At 42.8% G+C, this 13,423-nt stretch overlaps 1 protein-coding gene across 9 annotated transcripts in view; it reads right to left on the bottom strand.

Annotated features, from left to right (window-relative positions):
- The window catches only part of PHACTR1 (phosphatase and actin regulator 1), a 578,071-nt gene that overhangs the window by 118,169 nt on the left and 446,479 nt on the right, over positions 1 to 13,423 (bottom strand). For all 9 annotated transcript variants that reach the window (XM_050789316.1, XM_050789314.1, XM_050789313.1 and 6 more), the window contains one exon: positions 10,844 to 10,924. In XM_050789316.1, coding sequence (XP_050645273.1) covers positions 10,844 to 10,924 — 81 coding nt within the window. The remainder of the gene's footprint in view (positions 1 to 10,843; positions 10,925 to 13,423) is intronic.

Genomic DNA, 13,423 nt, shown 5'->3' with positions numbered 1-13,423 from the left:
AAGGAAAGCAGAAGAGCAGGGAGAGCAGGTGGCTGGTGGAGACCAGAGCTAACCTTGATGGAGCACCTGCTTTAAGCAGGTGGTGACCTAACTTCCCACATTGGATGATGTCTTTTAAGCCCAAATGCGATTATGTCTTTTATGAGATGACAGGCAAGGGCCAGAATGGAGCTGAAGAGTTCATCATTCCATGGGAGGATGGAATGATTCCCAGAGACTCTAGGAGGATCACCCGGTTGGTAACAGACTGCCTTCAATCAAGCCAGGCTTGGGCCTGGGAACAGCGAGAGGGGATCAAAGGAAAGCATGGCCTTGCTGGGGTCCTGGGGTTATATTCAATCAGAAAGCAGAGTCTAGAGAGATGAAAAGATGCCCTGTATCTTCCATAGACAGAACACGAGGGAGCCAGAACCGGAATCCCTGGCTCAGGACTCCTACAAGAGTACTGTCCATTTGGACATTATTAATGGGGTGGCGTGCCCCATTGACTTGTCTAACTTTACACAAGTCTGGGGCAAAAGCATGAAATCTGGAACCTTTTTCTAGGCTATTTCCAGCTTTTCCTTCATCAGCTACTAGATTCCCAAAGTTTGGCTGCTTTCTAGTTATAAAGGTCAATGCATGTCAGTGACTGGGGAGTAATAAAGCATTGGAAGGCAGGGGACACGTGGATGAGGCAGTGATGCCCACCATGCCCCATGTACCCTGCCCTGCCGTGAGTTCACAGGAGGGGTCCAGGTAAGCAGTTAGAAAGGGGGGTTTCATGGTGGATATTCCAATATGAATTTACATTATGCAGCAGCACTCAGGGAGTTGACTGTACTTGCAATACTTTAAGTTTATGGAAACATTTGTCAAAATTAGGGGAAAAATATCTGGTGGTTATCTGCCCAAATTTTCATCTATGAGACATGAGGGCAATCCTGAAAAACCTTTGGTGCAAAATTTTCATGCTATCGTCAAGATGCCAAGAAGATATAGCCTTTGTTTGTTCCCTGTACACTGTGGTATACACATGTGATGCAGGAATTACTGCAGCCATCTTGTCACCATGAGGAGTTACAGCCAGAGGATGGCATCCATTAGCCATGGTATACAGCTGATGAATGAACCAGCCCTGGAGCTGCCCTACCATTGGACTTTATTATGTGAGTTTCATTCTTTCATGCAATAAATATGAAATGAGCACCAACAAACTCTAAGATTGTTGAAGGCATTTGGAATACCTCAGAGGACAAACATACAAAAATTATTAGCCTGTGGACTTTCTGAATTTGCTTATTGTTTTAGTCTCTTTAACCTTTTTATTACCTGCATCCAGAGCATCTTAACTTACACCCTGCTGACTGCATATTGGCTTCACAGGTAACTGAAGAATCTACATAATAGCATAAACGTAATCAAAAGGGCACTTCTTATTCCTGATCGTTTTCTCATTCCTTGTCTTATTTGATGTGTCTGCATTTGACCATGCGAGCAATTTTGCCTCCAGCTGAGCAACAGTCTCTTGCCTTGGCTTCCATAATGCTACACATTTCTGGTTAACCCTCTTATTTTTTGAACACTTCTTAGTTTTTGAGGGTCCTTCTTACTCCTAGATCATTTTTTTACTCCCCAAACATTAAATGTTGGGGTTCCATGGAGTTTTCTATCAGGGCCACCTTATTTTCCTACTCTACATTCTCTCTGAGAAATACCATCAATTTACATGACTTTACAGGATGTATACACTGACCAGTCCAAACCATCTCCAGCCCAGCCCAGCCCAGATCTCCCTTGAGTTTCATGTCTGTATATTTAATGGTCTACTTAGCTATTTGGATATCTGAGACTCAATGGAGACAAATCATCACAATGTTTTGTGTCCTAAACTCACTTCTCTTGGGATCCCAGCTCAGGGAATGGTCTACCCAGTCGTCCAAGGCCAAATCCTAAGTCTCAGCCCTGCCTACTCCCTTTCCTCACTTCCCCAAATCTAAGTGGTCACAGGGCCCTTTTGACCTCACCTCCTAGAACTCTCCAGTCCTCTCTTTTTCCCCACGCTTACTACTCTTTTCCCACTACCCACCATCACATCATCTGAATCCCAGCAACAGTCAGCTAGCTGGTATCCCTGATTCATGTCTTGCTCTCCTTGCAAGTCAATCTCCCTGCAGGCAGTGTGATGAGGCTGCAAATCTGATTATGTGGAAAACCCTCCCAAAGCACCTCACCATTCTCAAGATGAAGAATAAACAATGAACATAACTTTCCAGCCTGCATGATCTGTCCTGACTCTCCCTTTCCTTACAGACATGCTGGGCACTCTTACCCCTTCCCTTCATTTATTCCTGACTCTGTGTCTCCAACTGTACTGGTCCTTCGGCTTGTAACATTCCCTTACCCCTCCGATCTTCTCCAGCATAATTCTTACTCACCCCGCAGGGTTCCTCTAAGATACTGCTCCTTCCAAGATGCCTTCCCTAAGTCCCCAGACCTGGGTGAGTGATGCTTCCACATGCACCTGAAAATCCTATCCTTTCTCCATTGTAACTGCCAAGCAGCCTAAACCCATCACCAGCACTGTAAGTTCTATTAGCCAGAGATGCCTGGCTTGGCCTTCCTAGTATTCCTGGTGCCCAGAATGGTGCCTGAAACACAACAGGTACTCACAAATATATAATGAATGAGTACATTTAAGGGGAATGCTTACTCATTACAATAATAATGATTATTACTTCATTCATTCTTTAGGCTTGGGATAGTGGTTTTCTGAGAGAACAGTGTTGCTTAAGAGAATTTTTTATCACAATTGCTCTTTATTCTTATTGTTTAAACCACTTTCCATCTGTCTTAATGTAACACCTTTACATTTTTAAAGGTGGATTTTGTTTAAAAAGCAAGTCCAAGTAAACCTATTGTATTAAGTGCTTAGGTGCTACACAAATGATTATAGGTTGTTGATGCTGAAAGTAAACACTCTTTTCATTTTCACATGGTTACTCCAAATCACAGCTTTCAGAAAATGCCATTTCTAGGTGAGACATCAGAAACAGCTAAAAATGTGACAAACAACAGTGCCTGGGAAAGGTTGTGAAAAGCATTTCCTATAAACGTCAAGATTTAAGTCTATGCACCTGGAATACCAGATAAACTATGGGATTTAAGAAGGCTCGAGTCTACATTTGTCTCCTCTAATACAGAGGAGAAGTTTTATTTTTATTTTTAAAATATGATGACCTTTTAATTTAAATATCGGGCTTTTTCATCTTGAATGTCAGAAGAGGAAAACTGCGATCCCCCGTGTAAAAGAGTTGTCCATCTCAGGAAGCTTCTGTTTGTGTTTATAATTAAACATAACAGCTTCCAAAATGTTGCTCCAACCTGATTAGGAAAAACAACATACCTCAATGCACTTTATTACTTGCTGTGGCATGTTATCTCTAATTCCCAGCACACAGTGGAAAGCAAAGTTGCTCGCTGGCATGCTGTCAGTTTTATTCTTTCCTTGCAGGATACATGCCCTCCTGATCTCTTTTCCCCTCCCTGTGGGATTACCTCTTCCCCCAGGTCTAGGTAGGACTGCAGTGGAAACTACTAGGTGAGCTGTGGCAGCCTCAATGATCTCACTGCAGCCTGCCACATTTAGGGTATGGAATTGTCTAACATGCAGGGACAATGCCATTTCATCGGATGGTAGAGAAGTGGTCTTCTTTTCTCTCCCCATCCTCCCAACAAAAGATACATGCATGTGAATTAAACATACCCATACTATACAAAGCGAGTGACATTGTGATAGAATTGAGGCTTCACAGAGAAATTCAGTGATGGAAATAGCACAACTACCAACATTTTACAAATATAGCATCATGTTTATTTGTAGAGATTACTTGCAACAGCCACTAATAGCAATATTTATTAAGATTCTCTGACAACCAATGGGCATAGCTTTCCTGTGTCCCTATAAATCCCAAATGAAGAACATATGATCTCAGCAGGGGTTTTAAGAGTTCACACGCACTGGCTGTGACTTAGGTTGCATCAGTAACCTTTCTTGGCTTCAGCTGCTTCCTGTCTACATTGGAATAATCAGTAGCTAGCCAGGTGACTTCTTGAGATTCTTGTTAAGTCTGAGAAATATTATCACTATTTTACTAACAGCCAAACAATATACAGTTGCTCCTTGAATGACACGGGTTTGAGCTGCATAGGTCCATTCGTATGTGAATTTTTTTCAACCACAGATTGAAAGACCTGTGTTTGGGGGGCTGATGTTCTGCATACATGGGTTTCACAGGGCTGACTATGGGCCTGGAGTATGTGCAAAATTTGGTATGGGAGGTGGTTCTGGAACCAATCCCTTGCGTACACCTTGGGATGACTATACTACTGACTGACATTGCTATATTTTTCCCATAACACTTAAAGACACTATCTGAAAGTAGGGCATTTGGCATCCATGTATACAAATATATGCATAATATAATATCACCTATTTAAATAACTGGTAGTAAAGTTTTATGGACCATAAAACTGAATAAACAAGGGGGATCGGTGTTGTTAGTATTCTGGATTTCACCAGTGCAGTGAATAAACCAGGTCACGTGAACATGCAGAAATTACCTCATGCCTGCATTCACTGCTTTCTATTAGCATTTGCTGAACATCGATTTTGTCCCAGGCACTGCTATAGACACTTGGGCTACAACAGGGAACAAATTAGATGAAGACCCCTGCCCTGCTTGGTGGAGATTATGAAGTGAGGAGAGAGAGACAAGAAAAAATTAACATAATAAATAGATAATTTAGAGGCGTTTGAAGGTGGAAGGCGATAAGAGATAGAAGAAAAAAAGGAAGAAGGAGGGTAAGGGGTCCAAGAACTTAGAGAAGGTGGCAGCAATTTTAAACTTGGTGGTCGCAGAGTAAGCTTCACTGAGAAGGTGACACTGAGAAGGTGACACCTCCGCCTGGAACGAGGAGCAGCCATCTGGATATCTGGGGGAAGAGGCTTCTGGAAGACGGTGCAGCCAACACAAACCTCAAGGGCCAGGAAGCAGGGCTGAAGTGGCACTAGGGAAAGGGAATTTGTAGAGGGATGAAGAGAGTGAAAATAAAAGTTAGGGGTTGCGGGGCAGATCATGCAGGGCTTTAGGCTGTTGTAGAGACCTGGAATTTCTGAGTGAAATGTGGAGCCACTGCAGGCTTTGAGCAGGCAGTGACATGCTCTGATTTACCTGGTAATGAGAGAGAAGCAAATGCCACAGAGAGGCCTTCATTGAAAAGAAACATCCCGGGGCAATCTGAAGAACTTAAGGGCTCATGAATGAAGTTACAAGTTGCCTTAAAGTCGTAGTAGGATCAGGTTTCAGAATCTGGGTGCCCATGCCCCTGTTTGAGTCACTCGGTCACTTCATTTAGATCTCTGTGAAAATATCACCTCCTGCAAGAGGTTCTCCATGATTGCATTGACCTAAAATCACAACCCCCTTCTCTTGACTTTATTTCCTTACCCTGCTGTTTCGTTCTTCTTCAGAGTGCTCATCACTCCTTGGCAATAAATACTATATGTATTATTTCCTATTTCTGAGTAGAAGGTAAACTCTGAAATGGTAAGATTTTGCAATTTTGGTTATCACTGTAGCTCCATACTGAGACAACTCCTTGGCATGGAGGGAGCACCTGGTGCCAATTTGTTGAATGAATAAATACATGCAGTAGTCCAGGAGCCAAGGACAACTTTGTTTAATTAAACTTTGTTTAGTTTGTTTAAATTAAGTTCAAATTTAAGCAAATAGGTCATAAGATTGAGGAATAAATAAAAATAAACTGTCGAACTACAGATTATTTTACACCATTAATTGGTTTAACATTTTTACTATTTAGAGTGTTGGCGGTTCATCTTAATGTTTAAGTTGTGTTCTTTATAAGCCAATCATATTGTAGAAAATCGGGAAAATGGGAAAAAAAGAACCTATAATTTTACGTCTGTGTTACCATCACAACTAACATAATTTAAAATTTCCTTTTATGTGGTTTTCAAAGTGCGTTGCATTCCTACCTGGCCTACTATGTCTAGAGATCAAACTATTTCCTCTGATTCTAAAACTTTTGTCTAAATCTCTGGACTGTAAAATTATGTGATTCAATATGGAAGCCAGTAATAATAATAATAAAAGAAAACTGTCGAATAACTACGCTCTGCTTGTCTAACACACTCTGTTAAATGAGGAATCTCTGCGCTAGTTCAGTCGACATTTGAGATTATTTTTCTTAGACCCAAGCTCTCATTTTGCCTGAATTAAATTCATTGACCAGTTTGGGATTTTAACCCACCAAGAAAAATGGAAAGAATTTTGAGAACTGTCAGAGTAATAAAACCTCATTAATTCTGTGTGTGCTCCGTCCAAATAATTATGATTCTCAAATCACTACAGTTTATTTTCATGGTTTCTATGAACAAGTGGGGCATTATCAAGCAAAATCAATAATGTAAAAAGCACTGGAAGGGAAAATCCTACCCACTAAAGACAAATTATTTTCCACCACGTTAGCAGTATCGTGCACACAAACAGGATAACTGCAGCACAAACAGAGGCGGGGCCTGGAGGCTGCATGCAGGTGGATGGGCTGACATAGTCATTACGAATCAATGCGGCAGCTGTCAGGGTCCATGCATCTCTGGTGGAAACGATTTTGCTGCTGGTAACTAGTTAGAGTCATGTGTGCTAACACAAGGAGGTGGTGCAAAATGAGGAATTACCAGCCAGGCAACATGGAACGGTTGTTCCAAAGCTATGAGATTTATTCTTGAAACGAACAACTTAAGAAAACAATTACAGTCTCTGCCATTTGCTGTTCATCATGCTGTGGCAATAAAATGTTATTTGCTTTACCCCCCAGAATCTCAGATACAGGAAAAAGAATGACATTATAGAAAGGGAAGAACAAATGACAGGAAAATGACTTGCTTAGAGGCTAAGAGGAAAGCCAGGTGGAACCGAATTCAGCTACAGAAGACTGGGTTCTCGGTGGACACTGACACGAAGGCCATTCTGAGGAGGTCATAGATCTTTGTACTTTTTTAATCCTCAGACAAAAGGGGACAGTGATGTCTACCCTTCTGACTTCTTGGACCTGTTGACAGGGTCACCTAGGATGAGGCACATAAAGGGTTTGAAGGAAATATAAAGGACGATGATGACGATGATGAGACTAATAATCACAGCATGTTAACCCTTATTGAGAATTTATAGATTGCTATAAAGTCACTGTTATAAAAAAAGTCACTGTTCTATTTCATATGCGCGATCTCCTGTAATCCTCATCACACCATCACCCATACTTTCAGATAAAGAAAGAGAAGCACAGAGAAGTTAAGCAACTTGATTGAAGTCGCACAGCTAGTCAACAGTAGAACTAGAATTGAATCTGATTCTAGGGCTCATGCTCCTAACTGTCGATATACTATAATATAAGGCAATGAGATTAATATCCATGGTGATAAAAAATGAATGCTTTTATCAGAAAATCCCACAGAAAACACAAAACTATACACTACTATGTGCAATGAAGTTTTCATTTTAGCCCGTCTCTTCTTCTCCTCTTCCAATCATCCAAACAGTAAACATTTTTGAGCATCTAAACTATATCAGACATGATTCGGGGCTTGGGGAATCGCAGCCTCTGAGGCCCCTGCTCTCCTACAGTTTATGTGCTAGTGAGGAAAGTCAGTCAACAAACAACAGAAAGAGCAAACAGTGATAAGTGCAAGGATCAAAGTAAAACAGGAAGTTGTGGTGGCAAGTGACAGGTGGGGACTATACTGGTCCTTCCCTCTGCAATCACTTATCTATCTATCTATCTATCTATCTATCTATCTATCTATCTATCTTTCTATCTATCTATTTATTTATTTCCTTTATTGAGGCAGAGTCTTGCTCTGTTGCCCAGGCCAGAGTACAGTGCACAATCTTGACTCACTGCAACCTCCACCTCCTGGGTTCAAGTGATTCTCCTGCCTCAGCCTCCCAAGTATCTGGGGCTACAGGTGCATGCCACCACACCTGACAAATTTTTGTATTTTTAGTAGAGACAAGGTTTCACCATGTTGGCCAGGCTGGTCTCAAACTCCTGTCCTCACGTAATCCACCACCTTGGCCTCCTAAAGTGCTGGGATTATAGGCGTGACTCACCGCACCCGGCCTGCAGCCACTAACGGAGTGCAGGTCCTGTGTCAGCTCCCTGTGTGCTGATGGAGAAAGAAGCAAGTGTGACAGAGGCACATTGCCTGCTCTTGGGGAACTGTTGGTGAGGTCTTGGGGCACCAACAGTCAGGAGTTCCTTAAGAGCAGCCTCAGGGACCCTCCAGTCTCAGGGACCTTCTCTTTCTTTCCCTATCAAATAAGGCTTTTGCTTCAACAGTTTGTGACTTCTTTTTATAAGTCAGGAAGCCACTTAGGCAATTCTTACCTTATCCCAGTTATTAGATGTAATGGAAATAATAAATGCTACAGTAGATGTATTCTCTACTTCAGAATATTCCTGAGGGAGAAGAGGAATTGTTTAACTGGATCTGAACAAGTTTTGGCTGTAACAATAATATTTATTTGAGCACTTGGGTGCTTATTATATAATATTATACCTTTAGTTAAGTTTATTTTCCATCTCTCCTGGGGGGTGAATATGGGGAAAGGAGCTTATGATGAAGCATGGAGATTTAAAGTCAGAACAAGGGTTGGGCTGGGTACGGTGGCTCATGCCTGTAATCCCAGCACTTTGGGAGGCCAAGGTGGGTGGATCACCTGAGGTCAAGAGTTTGAGACCAGCCTGGCCAACATGGTGAAACCCCATGTCTACAAAAAAAAAAAAAAAAAAAAAAAAAAAAAAAAGAAAGTAGCCAGGCATGATGGTATACACCTGTGGTCCCAGCTACTCAGGAGACTGACGCAGGAGAATCACTGGAACCCAAGAGGTGGAGGTTTCAGTGAGCTGAGATCGCGCCATTGCACTCCAGCCTGGGAGATAGAGGGAGGCTCTGTCTCAAAACAACAACAACAACAAACACAAGGGAGGTTTGGGGGATCATACACGCAGCAAGACATTGAAGAAATGCAACAAAAGTATGGATTCTTTTCCCCTGGAGAGCTTAATCCATCAAAAAAGTGGTATTCTGGTATGGCCATACACAGAAGTTGATGGATAAAGCTGGCTTACCATAGGGCTTGCTTGACCCCGGGAGGCTCTGATAATGACAGAACGTAGTTTGGAATCGTGCATCTTCACATCTTGCCTCCATTATGCCTTGCCACCAGGGCAGGGCAAGAGCTAGGCCACTTTTTGCTTGCATTTCAGGCTACTAATTTGTGCTAAGAGAAAATACTTCAAAAGTACCACGGGGAAGGCCCATGACAGGAATGATGGAGGTCAGATGCACCAGAGGAATAAGAACCAACCCACAGAACAGTAGAGTCTGAAACATGTGCCAGAACCCAGAAATACAACCTGCCTTGCTGTAGTAGAACACACACGAGGCGTGTAGAAGACCTACAAAAACACAGTAAATGGACTGTGTCGGCAGATTCCAGGAGCACTTTGACTATCAGGATGGATCGTTAAAGTAGAATATTATGTGATTTAATAATCTGGCCCACAAGATAACACCTGCCTGAAACAATCAGGAGACCTGACATAGACACTGTTGATGATTGTAACAAGATTGGAAGTGACAGTCTGTTATTTCACTTAAAGCGCTAACAGAGGGAGTACGGGCCTCAGAATGAGAGAGAGAGAGAAGAAGGAGACAAGGGAGGAGGAAGAAGAGGAGGGAGGAGGACAAAGAGAAGGTGCACTCATGCAAATTCAATTGAAAATTGCAAAGGCCGGGCGCGGTGGCTCATGCCTGTAATCCCAGCACTTTGGGAGGCTGAGGTGGGAAGACTGCTTGAGCCCAGGAGTTTGAGATCAGCCTGGGCAACATAGTGGGATCCTGTCTGCACAAAAATACAAAAATTGACCAGGTGAGGTGATGCACACCTGTGGTCTCAGCTACTCAGGAGGCTGAGGTGAGAGGATTCCTTGAACCTGGGAGGTCAAGGCTGCAGTGAGCGTGATCGCACCACTGCACTCCAGCCTGGGCAATAGAGCAAGACCCTGTCTCAAAAAAAAAATATATATATATATGTAAAATAAAATATCACAAAGCTCTTAGAAAAGAGGAGTGAAGGATACTTGATATGCCATATAGATCACTGCATACGTTCATATTTAAAGGCAATAATTCGATAAGCAAAGGACACGTGGTATTCACCAGCAAATATCTGTGGACATATTTACAGAGCATTTGAAGCCTGTAATATTATCATTTGCAATATCTTAAATGCATAGTTACACATCACAAATTTATCTCCTTTAATTTATTCTGTTGTGGGATATGGACCACCAAAAAAAAAAAAAAAGACACATGTTAAGGAAATCCTAGATGAGTATGGATTTTTCACATTTGTCTTGGGAATCCCTAGTGCCTGAAAGGGCCTAAACAGCTGACTGCACCCCAGTCGTGTGTATTTGCACACGACTGACTCATGACCAGTGCCTGCATCATTCCTGGGGCCACATCATTTTGCTTAGCCTCCTATGGCTTGATTCCAACGCTCAGAAAAGGGAGTTTTGTTTCCCTCATCTCATATAATGCTGACAGCTTCAGCACTGTCTGTTACGTTCTCTTTTCTCTGCAGAACTGTCTGGAGTTTTAACGGTTCAAATTCTGATATATGGTGATGTAGGAAACGAAATGGAACCAAGAAATATGCAGGCAGATTCTACGCATGACTCTTTGGCCTGTGGACGGCAGACCAAACCTCCTTACCTTTATCATAGATTTCCTTCAGGACTCCTCGCTTTATCAGCTCTTCTCTGCTTTGCCTCATAGATATTTTCCTTTCCAGGGCTACAAATAAAAGACAAACGGGGAAGCAGATGTGAGTAGGAAGCCAAGCTGTCTTCTAAAGAATCCTATGTTAACACATATGGCAATGTAATGTACGAGAAAGCTTCTGTAAATTGTGCTTTGCTAATGTGAGCTAATGAGACATACCGATTAATATGTTTTGATACTATCATAATAAGCCTTTTAATCAGATTATGTCATTTAAGTTACCAAATAATCTTCAAATTATCACGAATGAGAGGGTAGGTATTCTTTTTTTTTTTTTTTTTTTTTTTTTTTTTTGAGACAGAGTCTCACTCTTGCCCAGGCTGGAGTACAGTGGCGTGATCTCAGCTCACTGCCACTCCTGCCTCCCAGGTTCAAGTGATTCCCCTGCCTTAGCCTTCTGAGTAGCTGGGACTACAGGCACAGGTCACCGTGCCCAGCTAATTTTTGTATTTTTAGTAGAGAGGGGGTTTCATGGTTTTAGCCAGGATGGTCTCGATTTCCTGACCTCATAATCCACTGGTCTTGGCCTCCCAAAGTGCTGGGATTACAGGCGTAAGCCATCGTGCCCAGCCAAGGTAGGCATTCTTATCTAATTGAACCCCAGTTTATGGTTGAACCTGTAGCACAGAAAAGCTCAACGACTTGTCAGAGTCACATTGCTACTGAGTAAAGGAACTAGGATTCAATGCCAGAAACACCACCTTGGATGTCAGCCGAACCTCACTCTTACTGAACTTTCCTGAACATGGCACTTCCTCCCAGGAGGGACTGCTGTTTCAATGATCCAGTTCATAGAGATCAGGCCTCACTGAGGATTCCGTTGTTTTCCAACTATTTTAAAAAATGGTGTGAAAATACCTTCTGAGAAGCTCTCTGGTGTGGCCTCCCATGGTCCGGAGGCGATACTGTCTAAAGGTAGGGGTGGCTTCCATGGCACGGCCCCTCCACTGCCTTTTTCTCTTAGGCTCCAAGCTGGAGCAGCCAAGTAGAGAAGGAACTATTCAGTTACCCAATGCACCTCCGCCATGGCCCCGCCATGCACCTAGGTCGAGAGCTTGGGAAGGTGGCAGCGGGGCTGGAGGAGGGAAGAGGGAACAGTGGGTGCGCTGGGGGGCACATCAAGTAGAAACAGCCCAGGAGTGGGAAAGTGAGGGGCTGCCCAAGAGGCAGGCCTGTGCCTCGAAGGAGGGACACCGGCAAACATGGGGAGGAAAGAAGGCTATTCTAGCAGATGGCGGAGTCTCTGGTACACACTGACTCAACCTCCACAGCCTTCGAAAACATATTCAGGGGAAAATCACCAGCTATAAAATAAGGAAACTACTTTATGCAGACAAATTCAGACACAGATATTAAACACACACTGCCCTCAACGGAATTTAGTCCAAAGAATATGTTTTTTTTTTTTTTCTTTTGAGACGGAGCCAAAGAATATGAAGAAGAATTAGGAAGAAAGCAAGCAAATGAGGATTTTGTTTCTAACTCTGTCACCCTCTAAGCTATGGGACATGAGTCAAGTGACCTTAGTCAAGTCACTTTGCCACACTGGGAAAACACTGATGCCTCAGCCCAACCATTCCAATTTCATAGGCCCAGGGTAGGACCAGGACATCTCCATTGTGATAAAAAAGCTCTCTGGGTTATTTTCAGGCATGACTCGGCTGAGAATCACTAATTATATATTTTGGAACTTACTATTTTAAAAATGTTACATTCTAGTTCCCTCTCTTAAATTATAATGAATTAACTGGTATGAGGGAGAAAAATAAATGTTAGGTTAGGATGCACTCACATAGAGCTGACGGAGAACATATTAATCCTAAAATAGAGACATAAATCTGCACCTACGGAAGTGGTGGCAGGAAGGCTGTATGGGAGGACAAGGGGGAAAGCTGGGTGCAGGAAACATGGAAACAGTGTTTGGGGGTTGAAGAGTTTTATTTGTCAAACCAGATGACATGATATGGTGGCAGGAAGGCAGAAAGATGTTCTCTTTGCAGAAGAGAGCTTGGGGAAGGGCTGGAGAAGGGATACGGAATTGCATGCAGTTAGGTTTGAAAGTTCTGCCTGATGTGAAAAGATCTGCTAAGCAGAGTCAGGCATGGTGGTTCACACCTGTAATCTCAGCACTTTGGGAGGCTGAGGTGGGTGGATCATTTGAGGTCAGGAGTTTTAGAGCAGCCTGGTCAACATGGTGAAACCTTGTCTCTACTAAAAATACAAAAATTAGTCAGCAGTGGTGGCGCATGCCTGTAGTCCCAGCTACTTGGGAGGCTGAAACAGGAGAATTGCTTGAATCCATGAGGCAGAGGTTGCGGTGAGCGAGATTGCACCACTGCACTCCAGCCTGGGCAGCACAGGGAGACTCTATCTCAAAACAACAACAACAACAACAACAAACAAACAAACAAAAAAAAAAAAAAAAGGGAAAAAGAAAAGATCTGCTAAGCAGCACAGTAGGAAAAGACCGGACAGGTAAGGTAAAGCAGGGGGGCTTTAAGTATGGGGTTT

This window comes from Macaca thibetana, chromosome 4 (genome assembly GCF_024542745.1).
Source record: "Macaca thibetana thibetana isolate TM-01 chromosome 4, ASM2454274v1, whole genome shotgun sequence".
NCBI lineage: Eukaryota > Metazoa > Chordata > Mammalia > Primates > Cercopithecidae > Macaca > Macaca thibetana.
Note: the sequence above shows the minus strand (reverse complement) of the source record. Positions and strands in the feature narration are given on the sequence as shown.